Source organism: Balaenoptera ricei, chromosome 1, assembly GCF_028023285.1.
Source record: "Balaenoptera ricei isolate mBalRic1 chromosome 1, mBalRic1.hap2, whole genome shotgun sequence".
NCBI classification, from domain to species: Eukaryota; Metazoa; Chordata; class Mammalia; order Artiodactyla; family Balaenopteridae; genus Balaenoptera; species Balaenoptera ricei.
The window spans coordinates 13,194,367-13,212,134 of NC_082639.1; the positions used below are offsets into that span (position 1 = coordinate 13,194,367).

At 55.9% G+C, this 17,768-nt stretch overlaps 1 protein-coding gene across 9 annotated transcripts in view; it reads left to right on the forward strand.

Annotated features, from left to right (window-relative positions):
* Positions 1 to 17,768, forward strand: part of ARHGEF10L (Rho guanine nucleotide exchange factor 10 like) — a 160,361-nt gene that overhangs the window by 56,873 nt on the left and 85,720 nt on the right. For all 9 annotated transcript variants that reach the window (XM_059914797.1, XM_059914762.1, XM_059914825.1 and 6 more), the window contains 4 exons: positions 10 to 201; positions 988 to 1,021; positions 14,457 to 14,548; positions 16,317 to 16,400. In XM_059914797.1, the coding sequence (XP_059770780.1) occupies positions 10 to 201; positions 988 to 1,021; positions 14,457 to 14,548; positions 16,317 to 16,400 (402 nt within the window). The remainder of the gene's footprint in view (positions 1 to 9; positions 202 to 987; positions 1,022 to 14,456; positions 14,549 to 16,316; positions 16,401 to 17,768) is intronic.

The following is a 17,768-nucleotide window of genomic DNA, read 5'->3' on the forward strand; positions in this document are numbered from 1 at the left end:
CCCTTCCAGGAGATCGGCTGCTTCCTGGAGGCCCAGGCCCCTCCCCCGAGGCAGAGGACGACCCTGGCGAGGCCTTTGAGTTTGATGACAGTGACGATGATGATGAGGACACCAGTGCTGGCCTGGGCGTCCCAGGCGCTGCTCCAGAGAAGGAGGCAGAAGACGCCCCACTGATCCACTTGGACTCCGCCCCCGTCGCTGGTAAGGTGCTCTGGAAGCCCGGGGTTTTCCCATTTCCGGGCCTCGGGGGCTACAGGGAGCTCAGGGCTGCGTGGAGGCTCCAGGCTCCCAGTGATGCCTTGTGGCTCCTCCACTGTCCCCAGAAAGCAGAAAGGGAAGACAGACCACTGGGAAGAAGCTGCATTCCATCGCTCCCATTGGGAATTGGAGATTCCTAGCATTCCTGCAGCATCTGGTGCACTTTGGCACGTCGTAAATGGCAGTGGTTGGCCGTCAATGGCAGTGGTTGGCCGTCGGTTGTGCTTCAGCGACAGTTACTGCCCAGAGCTTGTCTCTCGGAAGCTCCCCTCTCCCCGCAGCTTCTCCCAGGGAATCACAGCTGCCAGAGCCGCAGCCTCCCAGAGCCCTGGGGGCGGGAAGGCCCTGATAAGGCCGGTGTTAAATGGCAGCTTCTGTCATCGGGAGGGACTGGGGACTGGACCGGCAGGAAGTTCCTGCAGGCTTGGGGACAAGGGGCTCCTTGAGGGGCTGCGGGTGAGGGCAGGCCCAGAGCAGGCAGCGTGACTGGTTCTGGTCAGAGCTGCGATGTGGGCCATGGGGCTAGGGGTGGGGACAGGCAGGTAGGACTGGTAGGGGAGCTTAATGATGGTGTGGGGCTGGGGGAAGGCGGGCAGGGACGCAGCAGGCACCGGGCTGGCGGGCCGTCTCTGGGGCCCCCGGGGAAGCTGGGAAAGGGGGCGGGGATGCGCTGAGTCCCTTGGGCCAGCCGCTGGCCTGACGGGCTCTGCCTCTGCTCTCCTCCCGCAGACCCAGACCCAGCGGCCTCACCGCCCCAGACACAGTAAGTGAGCCTCGTTCTTTTGCTCTGGCAGCTGGAAAATGAGGAGAGACTGGGCAGGAGGTGTGGGAAGGGGTGGAGCTGCGGCTGTGAGGGCTCAGGGCAGGTCTTTGGCTAAGGAGGAACGCATTTCAGGATCCCTGGGCCGGAGGGAAGAGGTCAGTCCCTAAAACGTGTTACTTTTTCCTTTATTTTTCCCACAAGCCTGTGAAGTAGAAAGCAGGCCTGGCTCCACATCCTGGCTTTGTCCCTTGCCAGCTGTGTGGCTGGAAGGAGTCACATAAACTCTCCAAAGTCAGTCTGTTCATATGCAAAATGAAAACAATGAAGTACCTACCCACTCCATTGGGTTGTGGCTGGGAATTAAACAGCTCTCTGGTGTTCCACGCGGTGCCACCCTCTGTAACTGTCTTTGCCATCGCCATTTGTTTTGCCGGTACCGTTCCTGCTCCCTTTCCTGTGACTGTTGCTGGGGACTCTGCCCTTCTCCACCTGGGAGCCTGTCTGAGGCAGGGCAGCCTAAAGGCTAACACCCCTGGGTGTTGGGGTGATCGCCTGCATCGTACTCTGGGCCCAGCATGGGTCCTTGTGTAAGTCCCAGTCCCCCAGGCCTTGGTTTTCTCACCTGTAAAATGGGCCACTGCTTCCTCCATAGAAGAATAAAGAACTGCTGGGTAAGACACCTAGAGACACCGCAGGCACCTAATCAAGGCAGTTTTACCACCACTCCCTCTGTGGTCTTCAGCAAGTTGGACCGCACATTTGGGAGTTGGGGGCTGTGAAAGCTGAGGCCTCTTGGAGCTTTGCTCACTGCTGCTCACTGCTCGGCTTTCAGGACCTGGGTGTTTAGAGAGTCCTCTTCTAAGGGAAGCCTCAGTGGTGGATCTAGGCCCTGGGGTTGATGGCTGGGGCCCCTGGGGCCCTGAGTTTAAATCCTGGCTGCCCTAGTCTGGGGAGGGGTGTCTTAGCCTCCCTTTGTTCTTCTAGAGTGAGCTGAATCTGGGGGGGTTAATTCTCAGGCAGGTCCCTTTGTTTTTCTGGAGCTGCTGAATCTGGGCGGCTAATTCTCAGGTAGGTGTCACCCAGCTGGAGGTCTCAGAGATGCAGATTGTGGCCCTGGGTCCGGGAGCCAGGGCAGTTCTGGATTCAAATTCAAGCCTAGGAGTCCTTGTGTGTGCTCATTTGCTTGTTGGAGTGGGTGGACCCTGGGAGGATTTCTGCTGGGCTTGCCACTGTGTAATTATGGCCAGAAGAGGGGCCAGGCTCTCCTCCCTGGTTAGGGACCTGAAATGAATCAGAGATTCTGCACCTGGGCTGGGATGTCCTGACATTGCTGTGATCTCCCAGGGGTTACACCCCTCCAGGGTGGGCTCGGAATGAGGCCACCCAGAAGCTCAGTCTGGATAGGGAAGCAGACTCATCCAGGTGGGACAGGGGGTGCCCAGGGAACAGGGACACTGACCGGAGGGGCGCTAGGGGGTTCTTGGCTGAGCAAGGGAGCATCAATTCACCGGTGGAGAGAGAGAGGAGGGATCCACATGAGGAAGCCACTGAGCAGGGACTGGGGGCAGGGGGTTGGGAAACGGTGTGGGCAGCCAGCAAGTGCACCCCTTCCAGGGGTCTGGCACTTGGTTTTCTCAGGCCATCCTTCTGGAGATCCTGGTTCCCTGACCTCAGAGTCAGGAGCATAGCCGTCTGGCCCGGCCCTGCCGCCTTCTCTCTGTGTGTCCTGGAGACCTGGTGACTGCGGCCAGATGCTGTGTCTGGCTGGTGCTGGTGCCCTGTGGAGGCCTTGTTGCAGTGGCCCCCAGAGCTGGTGCTATACTGCGTCAGAATCACTCAGTGTGGGCCACGCGTTTCTGGGAGAGGGGCCCAGCCTCTGCCTTTAACCCACCACCCGCCATTCCATAGCACGCCCACCTATCCTGTACCTGGTCCTGGTGTTAGCCCAGCTCCCTTGAACACCATCTCCTGGAGGTTCACATCCTCACTCAGCCCTTCAGTAGCTGGGTGGCTTTGGGCTCCCTGTGAAGCTCTCTGAGCCTCAGTTTCTGCATCTGTAAGATGGACGTGTTCTCTGCCGCTAAGCATCGTGAGGAATAAGTGAGGCTGGTTGCTTCTGCTCCTGCCCCCTGACCAGTTTGGATGTTTCCAGTGCGATGGGGCCGAAGGGGCAGAGACTGTGTGCCCAGTGCCTCTGACTCCTGTGCTGGGCCTGGGTTGCCAACAGGTGTGAATAAACATCACTTTTGAGAGCCCTTGATGGGGGCAAACATTCATGGGCTGTGAGTCCCGTGCAGAATATTGATTGCAGCAGGAGTCCCAAGAGACTTCCTTTCTAGCCCCTTAATTTTACAGATGGAGAGATTGAGGGGTGGGGCTTGCCCACAGTCACCCAGTGAGATGCTGGCGGCCTCCTGACACCTTGTCTGTCAAGTGTCTCTGTGCTGCTCCCAGCTTTGTTCCCTCCCTTCAGGTCTCCATTTTCTTAAGTTCCACCTCCTTCCCCGTATGGTGAATTTCCACTCTGGAGTCCTCTGGGAGAAGAGTCAATCCAGATTGCTTTCTTTCTCCTTGGTATCCAAGACAAAGGGAAAAAAAAATCTTGATTTTCTTTCTTTCTTTTCTTTTTTTAAAAAAAATTTTCCCAAAGGTAGTCACTAAACCGACATTGCTTTGAAAAAACAAATCTCCAAGTGGAGGACATTTCATCTCTTCTCACAGCATTTCTTTCACGGTCCCTACCTGAAGGCTTGGAAATGGCCTTGGGCTTTGCCTGGCTGCCTACCTGGCCTCCAGAAAAGCAAGGGCTGCCTGACTCGAGGCTCCTGACAGCACAGTTAGAACCACTGCCCAGATCCGGGCAGCCTCAAAGTGACCTCACTCCCTCCCCAGCTCTCATCCACAGCTGGGGAGGGAAGGCGGTGGGAGCGCCGTGGGTAAAGTGAGGGCTGGAGTCTGGGTCTTCGAGGGCCTGGGAGCTCGGGCTCTGAGCCGCAGAGAGCTGGCTTCGAGTCTCACCTGTTACTTAATACCTGTGTGTCATTGGGCAAGTTGTTTCCTGTCCCGAGCCTCACTTTCTTAATCAGTAAAATGGGGATAATAAATCTACTTTCTTGCAGGGCTCTGTGAGGTGTACGTAAGTTAACATTTATTCGGTGCTGCATCACTGGTTACGAGGACAGCTGAGGCTGACGGGCGGTCCAGGTGACCTGGGCAGGGGCACCGGGTCCCTGTCTGGCTGTGAGGCCTGTGGACTTCCGGGTCCCTTCACCTGGTGGGTGGGATTGCCCCGAGGAGGCAGCCAGTCTGTTATGGGGTAGGCAGAGTTGCTGGCCTTGCTGAGTGTGTGTGGTGCCGAGGCCCACGGCGTGATTTTAGGGTCGGGCCCTGCTGCTCCACAATCCCAAGGAGCGAGGAGGCCTGGGCCCTCGTCCGTCCTGCTGCCGGGCAAAAGAACCTTCAGCCTGCTCGGCTAGCTGCTGCCACTTTCTCTTTCCGAAACAGGACATATTATCAGATAACAGCAACAACGACAACAGCAATAATAGCGAATGATAATAGTAATAACAGTGATTGTGTTTACTGTGTACCAGGCACCAAGCTAAATGCCCAGTCCCATCTCTTGTCTCTAGGAAGCGGACACTTCATTACCCACGTCACAGGTGGGAAATTGGGGCTTGGGGAAGTTAGGTGGCCAGAGTTACATGTAGATGGTACATGTTCATTCAACAGAGACTAGAGCCAGGGCCTCTCCGACCGGAGGCCAGGTGTTTGACCATCACCCGACCCTCCAGGGATGCGCTGGGGACTCAGGGTCCAAGCTCAGGACTTCAGACTTTGGTTCATGCTGGGAGGGGTGGCTGGCTCCGTATGAACGATCCCCTTCTGTGTGTGTTTATTGGGGTAAGAACTTTGCCTCTTATGAGATCTAACTTTGCCTCTTGAGCTCTTGGGAGAGTAGTGTCCAAGCTGTTGCTGGAATGTTCCATAGACCCCACCTGGGGAGCCAGGCAGAGTGGCCTCCGCCCTGCCTGTGTGTGACTCTGGGTGGCGCCCCTTCCCTTGAGATGGGAGCAGAGTAAAAGCAGCCCCCTCCCCTCTTGCCCCACACAGAGGTCTTGTGATGGCAGAGGGGTGTGGAAGGGCGTCTCCACCTGCAGGACGGCTCCATGGGGACAGGGATTTTTCTTGGTGGGGGAGGTGGGTATTTTGTTTGCTGCCATATCCTCCCGGCTTAGCATGGTGCCAGGCACAGGGCGAGTGCTGAAGGCATCCCCGTTGAATGAACGATGGATTCCGATGGACAGAAGGAGGAGCCGGGTCTGAAAGACGACTCTCAGTGTCTCCGTGAAAATGAAGAGAAAACAAACGGTGTGGAAATAGAATCTCTGAACCGGGGTTCTGACTCTGGCAGCTGACTGGGGCCAGGACAGAGGCCAGAGGGAAGGGAGGCCTCAAGTGGCTGAGTGGCTGATCCCGCCGATGCCACTCATGTCGGCTGCTGTTTCCTGAGTCACACTCTGAGTTGAGTGCTTCCTGCCCAAGATCTCATCTCCTAGGCAACACAGCCCTAGGAGGCGGGGCTACTGATTATGCCCATTTTGCAGATGAGGAACTGAGGCTTAGCGTTGAAGTAGTTTACCCGAGATCTTGCAGAGCTGGTGAATGGCAGGGCTGGAGCTTGGCCCGTCTGGCTCCACAGCCATCCATCTGCTGGAGCCCACAGGGTTGGCCTTTCTGGTGGACTTTGAAACCTGTGAACTCACAGCCACCCTGAGCACCCAGTAAGTACTTGCTGGGAAATGAGAGCGCGTAGGTCGCCGGCTCCCTGTGTTTTCCCAGACTCAGGCCTCGTCTCTCACCTCTGAGCGCACCACGCCCTCTGGATTTGTTTGCTTTTCCTGCCCAGTTTCGCTGCCATCCCCACCGGCCCCACCGCAGCCTCGGCATTTCCTGTTGGCTCCTGGCCTGGCTGCAGGGACTCTCAGTGGCTCCCGGGAGGTACCTGTCCTGCCCCTTCCTGGGCTTATCCAGGCAAGATGGACTGTGTTGCCCGCTGGCCAGCATCGCTCACCCGGGCCTGGAGCCTGAGGGAAGCAGCTGGGCAGCTGGGAGAGTCAAGGAGACCCATCCTCCCTGGACGTATCAGGTGCCGAGAAGATCAGACCAGGCTTGGGGAAGCAGTGTTTGAACAGGATGGAAACAGGGCGCTGGAGGGCCTGCCTGCAGCCTGGCCTTGTGGCTTCTGAGGGCCGAGGGTCTGGGGAGCGTGGGGGCTCTTGGGGGGCAGCTTGACGAGGCTGGAGTATCCCCCGGCCCCGGGAGGAAGTGGAGGTGTCCCTGAAGGTTGGGGAGATTGCTGCAGACCCAGTCTGGAGTTGCTTGGCATCCCGAGCTTGCCCTTAACTTGCTGTTTCCCCAGATCCAGAGCATTCATAGCCTCCTGTGTCCTGTCCTGCCTCCTGTCTCCCTGCGACCCGAGGACTGACAGAGACAAGCTTCCCTCCCACTGGAGTCCCTCATGGGAGGGTTATGGGGACCGTTTTCCCATGAAAGACCTCTGTCTGGCCCCTTGCCAATCCCTAAATTGGAAAAGCTGTATTTTTGTTTTTGGTTTTCCCCTTTTCCACCCCTGGCTACAAGGGGTTTCCGTATAGGACCTATGGTCTTTGGGTCACAGACCCTCTGAGTCCCCAGTATGAAGGCCACACAGTCTCTGGCCTGAAAAAATGTACACAGGTTCGCATTCATTACATCGAGTCCCCCTTCAGGATTGTGTCAAGTCTACCCCCTGGATCCCTGCAGTGACAGGACTCTGCCTTATGCATCTTCCATCCCCGTGCCTGGCACAAAGAAGACACGGTACTAATAGTTTACACGTGCACGGACGTTACAGTTTATGTAGCCCTTTCCACACGCATCTCATTTTGATTTGCACAACTGTGGCAGGCAGATGAATGTCCCTCTCCAAGACTTCCATGTTCTAATTCCCAGAACCTGGGAATGTGTGACCTTGTACAGATGTGATGAACTTAAGGGCCTTGAGATGGGGAGATGATGCTGGATTATCCAGGCGGGCCCAACGGAATCACAAGGATCCTTATAAGGGGGCCTGTGGAGTCAGAGAGGGATTGAAAGATGCTGTGCGGTTGGCTTTGAAGATGGAGGAGGGGCCACGAGCCAAGGCTGCTTCCAGAGGCTGGAAAGAGGCAAGGGAGCAGATTCTCCCTTAGAGCTGCCGGAAAGAGCACAGCTCTGTCAACACCTTGCTTTTACCCTAGTGAAACCCATTGTGGATTTCGGACCTTTACGGCTGTGAGATAATATACATCTGTGTTGTTTGAAGTTACTAAGGTTGTGGTAAGTGTCACAGCAGCAGTAGGAGACTAACACAGCAGCCCTGGAAAGAGGGAATTGTTATGGGTCCCGTTGTGCAGGCCCAGAGAGGTGCAGTCACTGGTCCAAGGGAGCTGAGTGGCAGGTAGTGGCGCTTGGGTTCAAAGCCAGAGGGCCAGGGCTCTGTTTACTCTTCCCCAGCAGCCCCCTGCCCACCCAGGCCAGCGTTCTGCTGGGAGTCCCCCTGCCCTTCCCCTCTGTCCTCCATCCTCCACCTCTCTACTGAGTGCCTGCAATGTGCCAGGCGTTGCAGCGACAGAGGCAGACAGTCCCTGCCCTTGGGGGGCTGACATTCTGTGCCTTGGTGTGTTTATGGGCTCTGTAGCCAGATAATAATGGCCTGCGCGTATTCTGCACTTATTATTCACCAAGCCCTGTTCTAAGAGCCTCTCCCGCCTCCAGTAATGCTCGTGACACTCACAGGTGGGTGCTACTGTAATCCCCATTTTACAGATGCAGAAGCAGGTGCAGAGAACACACGCTGTCAGCCTCAGGACACGGAGCTGAGACGAGGCAGAGCCACGGTTGAACCTGGTTGGCTTCCAGACCCAGTGTTCTAACCTCTGCCCTCCCGTCTCCCGCATAGAACTGGTTTGGACCTTGCCTGTCTTCCACGTCAGCTCCACAACCCAGGACCCGTTCATTGTCTGATCTGCTTAACCTTCCATTTTGCCTCTGTAAAGTGGAGGCTAAATGAAATGTGAGGACGAGATGCTCCGTCAGCGAGCTGCTCTTACCACTGTCCTCAAAGGGTGTGGGTCTGCCTGGAGCGGGACTCCAGGGCACAAGGGACCCCGCGCTGGCCAATCTGTTGCTCAACTTGCCTGGGATGTGTTTTCCTTCTCCCTTTCTTTCTTTCTTTTTTTCTAATAGTCGTGCATGTTTACTGTAGAAAAATTGGAAAGTACAGAAAATGATAGACTAAAAGCAACCTTTAATTCTATCACTGTGTGTTCTTGCCCAGCTTCCTTGCTATAGAAGTATACATATGTATATATATCAATATTTTATAGAACTGTGGTTTTATTGCACATGCTGTTTCCCAGCTCACCTTTTGACCTAATTACATAGGGTGAGCATTTTCCCATGGGAACTTCTGCAATACCCCACAAGGCTCTTGATAAATTATTGCTGGGGGTACAGTGCCTGTCCTGGGTCTGACTGCTGAGCCTGGGGCCCTTGAGATGACGGGAGGGAGGTGCGTGCACCACAGAGCAGAAGGCCAGGGTGGGGTCTGGGTTATTGTCTGTGGCTGTGGGGAAAGATGGTTCCCCGGGAGCCTGGATGCTCGCCCCCCACTGAGGACTGTGTTATAGACATCAAGTCAGGGTCCCCTCCTCCGACTTCCCTGGGGGCTCCTCCCCACTCTGCTCATTCAGTAAGTGGATTTGTGACCATGTGGGGGATGGCACAGGGCAAACAGACTGGGGCCCAGAACCATTCCATATGTGAGGGGTGTGAAGAGGTGATTGCATACAGGGACCCCGTTAGCTGGAGGAGGGGTGGAGGGGAAGGAGGAGGAAGGGAAACAGTGCACCGGGGGTATTTATCGTGGGCCAGACCCTCTGCTAAGAGTTTTACAAGCCTTTATTTACTCCTTCCTGGAACCCTAAGAGGGAATTATTATTGCTCCATTTCACAGATTTGGAAACTGAGGCAGAGAGAGGTGCTAAGTGCCTTATCTGTGTTATCTCATTTAATCCTCACGGCAGGAAGTAGAGCGATTATTCATCCCATCCCTCAGCAGCTCCAGGACGTTTAGCCACTGTCCTGGTCCACAGCCAAGTGGCAGAGCTGCGATCTTATCCCAGGTCTGTTGGCTCTGGAGCATACGTCTATTCCCACCCTAAGCCCATGATTCCCCCGTTCTTAACCCTGGCTGCACATTGGAGCCAGGAGGGAGCTTTAAAAACACCAATGCTGGGCCCCTCCTGACTGATGGGTCAGAATCACTGGAGCAGGGGCTCTGGGTCTGTATCTCTGAGGAGCTTCCCAGGTGACTGCCGTGGGCAGCTTTGAATCCTCCGACCAGGTGATCTTCAAGGTCCTTCTGCCTTTTTTTTTTTTGGCTGCACCTTGCGGCATGTGGAACTTACCCGACCACAGATCGAACCTATGCCCCCTCAATGGAAACGCAGAGTCTTAACTACTGGACCACCAGGGAAGTCCTTTTTTTTTTTTTTAAATCTTTATTAGAGTACAGTTGATTTATGATGTTGTGTTAGTTTCAGTTGTATAGCAAAGTGAATCAGTTACACATATACATATATCTACTCTTTTTAAGATTCTTTTCCCATATAGGTCATTACAGAGTATTGAGTAGAGTTCCCTGTGCTATACAGTAGGTCCTTATTAGGTATCTATTTTATATATAGTAGTGTGTATATGTCAGTCCCAATCTCCCAATTTATCCCTGCCCCCTGCCCCCTTTCTGGCTTTAACATGCTATATGAACTAGAAAGTGGCCAGGGCTCAAAAGAAATCTGGCAGCAGGCTTAATCTGGGCTTGATGTTTTTGCCTTTCTTTTGTGTCTCTTGGATTTAGGGATAGGGGTAGTGGGGGTAGTGGGGGGTGCTGGTAGGGAATTTCTCGAGGGGAGTGATACTCTGAGTTGGGCCATCCTGGGCAAGCCCTGCTGTCCCAGCCCTCGGTCTGCTGCAGATTGGGTTTTACTCAAGGCCTTATAAGGCTCATGTTATTCTGGTTCTTTCAATTCCCAAAGGTGGAATTCTTTCCTCTTTCATATTTTTCATACCTTGTCCTGGAAAAGGCGTGCACGCGCACACACACACACACACACACACACACACACACCCAGCCAGCCACCCAGCCAGCCAGGGATCCTCTGACCGTACTGGTTTTGGGGGTCTTCTCTCTGACAACTCACACTGTGTAGCCTCTGGGAAGGGACCCTGTGGAACCTGCTGAGCAACCGGGCCCAGCAGGGGCAGGGGTGCTGCCATTCTCGGAGTGGGGCTTCTTGTCTTTAGAAGAGGCTGGGGGGCGGGGGCATCCATCATCACTGAGCGTCCTCGTGTGAAGGGGCTGACAGAATGGGGTGACCAGGCCAGAGCAGGTCCCTGCTGTCACAGGACACTCACTCCCCTCTTGTCCCCGGCGTGTCCCTGGAGAGAGAGGAGGTGGGCTCAGAAGGTGCTTTGAGCTCCGTGGTGGCCTCCTGGTGTACTTGACCTCAGTCTGGTCGGTGAACGCTGTCACGGGGGGCCTTCTCTTCTTTGCCCAGCTTCTCGTTCTCTGTTCCTCTCCACGGACTTGGCTCCTTTTCTTGGCATTCGAGTGGCGGTGGCCTCACTTTGTAAGACGGTGTCATCTTAGTGGCTGGCCTTTCTTGAGTGTGCAAGCTGAGAGGCATTAGAAGTGCAGGAAGCTCAGATAAGGGCAAGATAATTGGACTCTTATTGCTTTTTTATGGCTCTTTTATTATCCGAAACATTTGGGGAGGCTCCAGGAGTGTTTGCTCACAAGGAGAATTAGATTTTCCAGCCAGGCAGCAGCTGGGAGAGGCTGCCCCTGGGTGGGCTCAGGGTGGGTCAGTGGCCTTTGCAGGCAGCTAGAAAGGCCAGGGAGGGAGGAGGCACCCCCAGCCTCATTTCTTGCCATGCCCACTGCTTCCCTGGCCTGGGAGGCTCTTCCCCCGCCCGTCTGCCTGGGGAACACCTGCTCAGGTCTGAGGGCAGCAGAGTTGATGTCAAGAGCAAGGCTTTGCAGGCAAAGTGCAACTCTGCCACTTGCTGGCCAGGTGATTTGGGGCAAGGAACTTGCCAATTCTGGACCTCACTTTCCTCATCTGTAAAATGGTCACAATAAGACACACACTTGTCCTCAAGCACTCTGCCTAGGGCTGGGCGCAGAGAAGATAGCAGCAAAGCACAGGGCACAGGTGCTGGTGGTCTCCAGCCAAGCCTGGGAAGACCTGTCCATGCACGGGCACTGGCCTCTTCCCTCCCTTGGGGCCCCTGGTGTCTCTGCTTGCCTCAGCCATTGAGGCACTCAGGGTGGGCATAAAGGTGACTGCTCTGCTGTGTGACCCCTGCTCCCCCGCCCAGGAAGCCAGGACCAGTACCTCGGTCGCTGCTCAATAGAAGCACGAGCTTCTCTAGTTGTGCCGGTGGCTTAGACCCACGCTGTCCTGTTCGGGGGCCACTAGCCACATGCGGCTGTTTAAAATTAAATTACTCAAAATGAAATACAATGAAAAAATAAGTTCACTGTGTTTTGGTAACGTGCAAACCAGAGGCTCATATTTTCAGCCCCATCCTGGCTTTTAGTATAGCAGTTCCAGATCCCTTCTAAAGCTGTCTGACCTTACCCCAATATGCCCATCCCGCCTCGATGTCACCTTTAGAGGTTACCCGGGACCTTCTGGGGTGTTCACTGGTCGAAACGCACCTCAGCCTTGGAGCTGGTGTCATGATTTCTCCTGGACGGAGACTCGACCGTGTGTCTCTGACTATGCCAAGAGCTCTTTCTCTCTTTCCTTTTTAAAAACATGGTTGGGAGAGTAGTCAAGCGAGGTGCAGTGACGTCGTGACACAGCGAATCTGTGATGTCGGTGAATGTTTGGATGCGGGTTCCCTACTTCCACATGGTCTGGTGGAAGGAGCAACTCTGCAGGCGGACAGCCTGGGCTGCAGATCCCAGCTGCCTCTGATGAGCCGAGTGACTTCGGTAGAGTCAGTCATCAAGACTTCGTGAGCCTCAGCTTCCCCATCTTAGAATGAGGACGACACTGCCTACCTCACGTGCGCTCCTGTGTAGTGAAATATGCAAATATAGGTAAAGCATAGCAAGCAGCACCTGGCACGTTCTTCCAGTAGACACCAGTTGTCCTGGTTAACGTAGCAAAGCAAACTTTAAAACCAAATTCTGCCAAACTCTCATGTCAATTCCCGCTGAAATGACTTGGTTGTGTCTGAGCATTTCTGAGCGGCTGGACTCAGCACCTTGAAGCCGTCTCCAGCCTGAGAAGGTGGTGACTCAGGGAAGTGCTGTTAGGGATTGGGGCTCAGGTGGCTCCAGCCCAGCACCCCTCCTGGTCCAGACTAGCCCTGTCCCCTCTTGGCCTTTACTTCCCGCTGATGGAAAGCGTTACCCCAGGACTGAAACGTGCCCCTCACCCCGGGGCGACACTGCTGACTTCTGGCAGTAAAATTGGAGCTGAGTCTTGCTTCTCCAATAGTGCTGGTGGCTTCGGCCTGTGCTGTCCTGTTCGGGGGCCACTAGCTACATGTGACTATTTAAAATTAAATGACCTAAAATGAAATAAAATGAAAAGTTAAGTTCCTTAGCCACACGAGTTCCATTAGCCACCTTCCAAGTGCTCCATAGCCACGTGTGGCTCACTGGACAGCGCAGACGTGGCATGTTTCCATCGTCACAGACGTGGCATGTTGCCATCGTCACAGCCGTCCTTGCTCTGTTACCTGAGACGCAGTCCTGAGAGCCCAGCTTCGGGGCCCAGCAGGCTGGCTTCACAGTCCGGCTCTGCCACTCACAGGCCGGTGATCTTGGGCAGGTTCCTCTGCCCGCCACCTGCCGAGTGGGAAGGATGCCAGGATCTACCTGTCAGTGCTACTGGGAAGGCGAGGGAGGCCAAGGGCCCGCTCAAAGGAGGTGTTCCACACTCACTCTCCTCCCTCCCCTCTCCCTGCACTTCCTGGTTGTCATCTCCCCCTCCTCCTCCCCTCCCTCCCTTCCTTCCCCCCTTCCCCACCCCTCCCCTTCCTCCTCCTCCCCTTCCTCCTCCTTCCCGTCCTCATCTCCTCCCCTCCCCCTCCCCCTCCCCTTCCCCCTCCTCCTCCCCCTCCCTCTCCTCCTCCCTCTCCTCCTCCTCTGTTAAGGGCTTGCGTGCTGGCAAGTTCAAGTCAACTCTTCCTAACAGTGGCTGCTGCCTTGGACAGTAGAAGGCCTCTACCCTCTGGGTTGCCAGATGTGGCTTTTTTTTTTTTTGAGCACGGGCTTTAAAAAAAAAAACAAAAACCTTTCACTTTGGGATAGTTTTAGATTTACAGGGACGTTGTAAAGGTAGCACATAGAGTTCCATATACCACCTCATCCTGTTTTCCCCATTGTTAACATCTTACACGACCACGGGATACTTATCAAAACTAAGAAACCAACGTTGGCACATTACCATTCTCTGAACTCCTGACTTTATCTGGATTTCATCAGTTTTTCTGCTTATGTTCCTTTTCTGTCCTGGGATCCCATCCAGGACCCACATGGCATTCAGTTGTCATTTACACTGCTCTGCTCTGTGACAGTTCCTCAGTTTTCTTTTTCATGATCTTGAGAGCGTTGAGGGGTCGTGGGCAGGTGTTTTACAGCATGTTGCCCCATCTGGGTTTGTTTGGTGTTTTTCTCATGATGAGCCTGGGGTTATGGGCTTGGGGTAAGAACCCCACAGAGGTGAACATCCTTCTCATCACGTTGTATCTGGAGTACATGATGCCCGAGCGATGGCACTGGGGGTGCTCACTTGACCGCTTGGTTAAGGTGGTGTCTGCTGTTTCTCCACTGCTTTCCCTTTGCTTCTCTGCTCCTGGGAAGCGTGTCTCTGGTCCAGCCCATCCTCAAGTGTGTGTGGGAATTAAGCCCTGCCTTCTGCGCATGGTCTTGTGAAGCTTTGCATGTCCTTGTCTCTCAGACGCAAGGCCCCCGAGTCCTCTCCTCCATTTTGCATGTGGAGACTGGGGAGATGGAGAGTCCCACTGAGTCTGCCGTGGAGGAGGAGGGACAGGGTGCCCTGGCCTGGAGAGCATCTGATCCTTATCACTTATCACCGTGAATACCTTTGACCTTTATGCTCTTGTAAAGCAGCAGGTTGGCCTAACAGTGCCTTCTAAAGGTGAGGAAACCAAGAGGGGAAGGGGCTTGTCCAAGGCCAACCCAGCTGTGGCCTCCCCAGCTCGGCCTTGGGGGCAAGTGGCCCTGTCACCTGGTGAGGGGCTGTCTGACGCTTCAAGGAACCAGCTGTCCCATCCTCCCGGCTCACTGGCCCTGCTTCTCCGCCTGCAGGGGGCCGGCCGTGGTGAGCAATGGGGATGCCGAGGACACAGCTTTCTCTGGGGTCCGGCACTCCAGCTGGAGACGGAAGAGCTCCCGTCGCAGTAAGTCGCCCGCACCACCCCCCCCGCCGCCCCCCAGGTCTCAGCCCCAGGAGGTTGGTGTCAGGATAGCCTCCCCTTCTCTAGGCTGAGAGAGCTGATGTGGGCTCGTGCGAGCCGAGGGGTTGTCCTTGCTTCATGGCTGCTGTGGGCTTGGTGGCAGCTCTGAGGGGGACCGGCCACTGCCCACCCTTGAGAGTTGCCCCCTTGGCCACCTGATGTGAGTCGTGATCCAGGAGTAGATCACACATTCAGCTGCTCCTCTGTCCCCCAAATACTTCCAAAGCTCCTGCAGCGGGCCAGGGTGATCTGGGTGGTGGGTGTACACTCGTGACCAAGACGAGGTCCCTCTGGCAGCAGGACCAGACACATAGGCGGGTGGTTACCGTGCAGAGGGCAGGTGCTAGGATGGGCAGGTGGGAGTTGGGAGAGCCCACGAGTCCTGAGGCAGAGAGTGAAGGAGCAGGGGTCAGGGCAAGAGTGTCTAGGCTGAGAGGGCAGCCTGTGCCAGAGCCCAAGGGCGAGGGGATGCCTGGCACCTGGGAAGCAGTGAGCCTTGGTGTGGTGGAGGGGAGGGTCTAAGGGGTGAGCAGGGCCAGGTGAGGCTGCCATCTCCCCAGTTCCCCCCAGAGTGTGTGTGGGGTGGCCTCGGAGGCCGTGCTTTCCCCAAAGTGACAGTGAGCCATAAGAGGCCAAGAGGAAGCCATGAGACCACGTCTGCATTTCAGTCCCATCACGGATGCTCTGAGTCAAGGTGGTGGGCTGGAGGCTGTCCAGGGGAGGGAGGCTGATGGCTGGAGCCAGGGACCTGGAGAGAGGTGGGCAGGTCTGAGCCATGTGGGAGGCAGAATCTGTGTCGGTGGGGAGGGGGCGGTGAGGCTCCTACAGGGCTCTGGGGGCCCTGGGACCGCAGGGAGCAACGCAGTTAGGAACGGCGACTTCAGAGTCCATCTGGTCCTCTGTCTTCCTGGAAGGCCTGTGGGGTGAGGACAGGCTACCATCAGGCATGGGGACTGGTTTTCCAAACCCTCGCTCTGCTGGGGCCACATGCCCCTAGAGAGGGCAGAGATTGGGCACACAGTTATGGGGGGCAGACCTCTTTAAATATTCCAGCTCAGGAGCTGCTAACATGGGCAGGATGTGCTCTCTGCCCTGCTCATAGCACACCCAGCAAAATGTTAGGGGAGTGATGTGCTCATTTGCAGAATTTTTTTTTTTTTTTTTTTTACCAATCAGGACCCTGCTGGCTGAGTTTTGGGGGACTCTCCTTAACCCCACTCTCCAAATCCATTCCCCCACTCCCTGCTGTATCCTGTGCTCATTAGATATGGCTGCCTTGCCCTCCCCCGCCTCTGGGTGGGGGGTGACTCCTTTTGGGTAGTCCAGGCGGCCTGGGCGGCTGAAGAGGCTTCCGGGCCCTGGGGCACAGGTGCTGGGTTTGCTTCATGCTCCCTGCAGGTGCCATCAGTCAGAGGGGCAGGCCTGCAGGTGGCAGGGTGGCAGGGGGGGTGTGCCGCAGTCACTGGGAGGGCGCCTTGGAGGGGCTGGGGAGCGGGAAGAGGCAGCGGAACCTGCGTCCTCTCAGAGCAGTGGCAGGCTGGGGCTCCCCAGGGGCTGGGCTGCAGGACGCTGGCCCAGCTGAGCCGTGGGGATGCGGGCGGGCGGGCGGGCGGAGGGAGCTGCCAGCTGGTGCAGTCCTGATGTCAGTCTGGCAGCCGCCCTGGGCCACCACAGCCTCCTTCGTGCTCTTTTCCTCTCCCTTCTCTCCCAGTCGACCGGTTTACTTTCCCCGCCCTGGAAGAAGATGTGATTTACGACGACGTCCCCTGCGAGAACCTGGACGCCCATCAACCCGGTAAAGCCTCTTTCAGGCGTCCTGCTTCTCTCCGGACAGAGGAGGGGTGGGAGGGGCGGCGGGAGGGCGGGGCCTGGGGAGGGTCTCTCCTTCCACTTCCTCCCCGGCCCCACCGAGTCCACGGCCCCTCCTTCTTGCTTTTAAAAACCACGGCCGTCTTCCCGGGAGAGTCCGGAGACGGCTGAGGGCGTGGCCAGGCTGGGGCTGGGGCGGGGTTAGGGCTTCATGGGGCGGGGTTAGGGCAAAAAGAGCAGGGGTTAGGGCTTCAGGGGCAGGGGCATGCTGGGCTGTGGGTCTCCAGGCAAATCACTCACTTCTCCAAGCCTCCATTCCTCCTGAAAATGGGATAATAGTCCGGACTTGCTGAATGGTGAAGCAGAGAAAGCCTGGGAAAGCCTGGGCCCTGCTGTAGGGCCAGGCCCGTGCGGGGCTGGGAAGGCGGGGAGATTGGGGCCGCAGAGGAGAAACAGGGTGGAGGAGGGTGAGTGTGCTGGAACTGGGCCCAGATACTCACCTAGCTGGAAGGAGGACTACCCAGGGAGGAGGGATATTTAACATCCATTCATAGTAAGAACTGTCTTTGCTTAAACACGTTTTGCCAGCTGCTCTTCAGGGTTTATCTCCTGTAATCTGCTTTGAAACTTTGACTTAGGGTATTACTTCCTTATTCTTCAGAGGAGGAAACTGTAGAGGCAGAGCTGGGATTCAAACCTGGGTCATTCTGACTCCAAGTCCAGTGCTCTGTCCCCTCCCCCCCAAAAGAACTTGGGAGGCATTTTATGAAAGATGAAACACATTTGCTTCCCCTATTCAATCAACCCCGTGAGGTCGGTAGGGCAGGGCCTATGGCTCCAGTTGACAGTCACATCAGAGAGGTTAAGCCACCAGCCCCAGATCACACAGCCAGAATTTGAATAGACATCTGCTGGACTCTGGTTTTCCTACAACACTGTTCTGCCTGTCTTCAGGGGCTCCCCGTCTAGTGGGGGAAACAGCCCCTGCATTTGTGGAGCTCCTAGTCTGACAGGGGCGACCGTAACCATCCCGGGGCAGCATATAGTCCAGCGGGAGAGACACACAGACAACATGACAAGGCCCGACGTTCCCCAGGGGCACACTCCTGACACCTGTCCCAGGAGCAGGGCGGATGGGCCCATGACCCACCCATCCATTTAACAAGCCCTGGAGGAGCCTGGAACCCATTCCTGCTTGTAGCTCATGTGAATCCGGGAGAGTGGGAAAGGGTGGCTGGATGAAGGTCCCAGAGCCAGGAGATCTGAGTGGCCTGAGGCCATTATTTGACCCCTTTGGGCTGTTCTCCCACCTGAATCCAATCAAGTCACTAATCACTTGGTCACAGTCTTCACT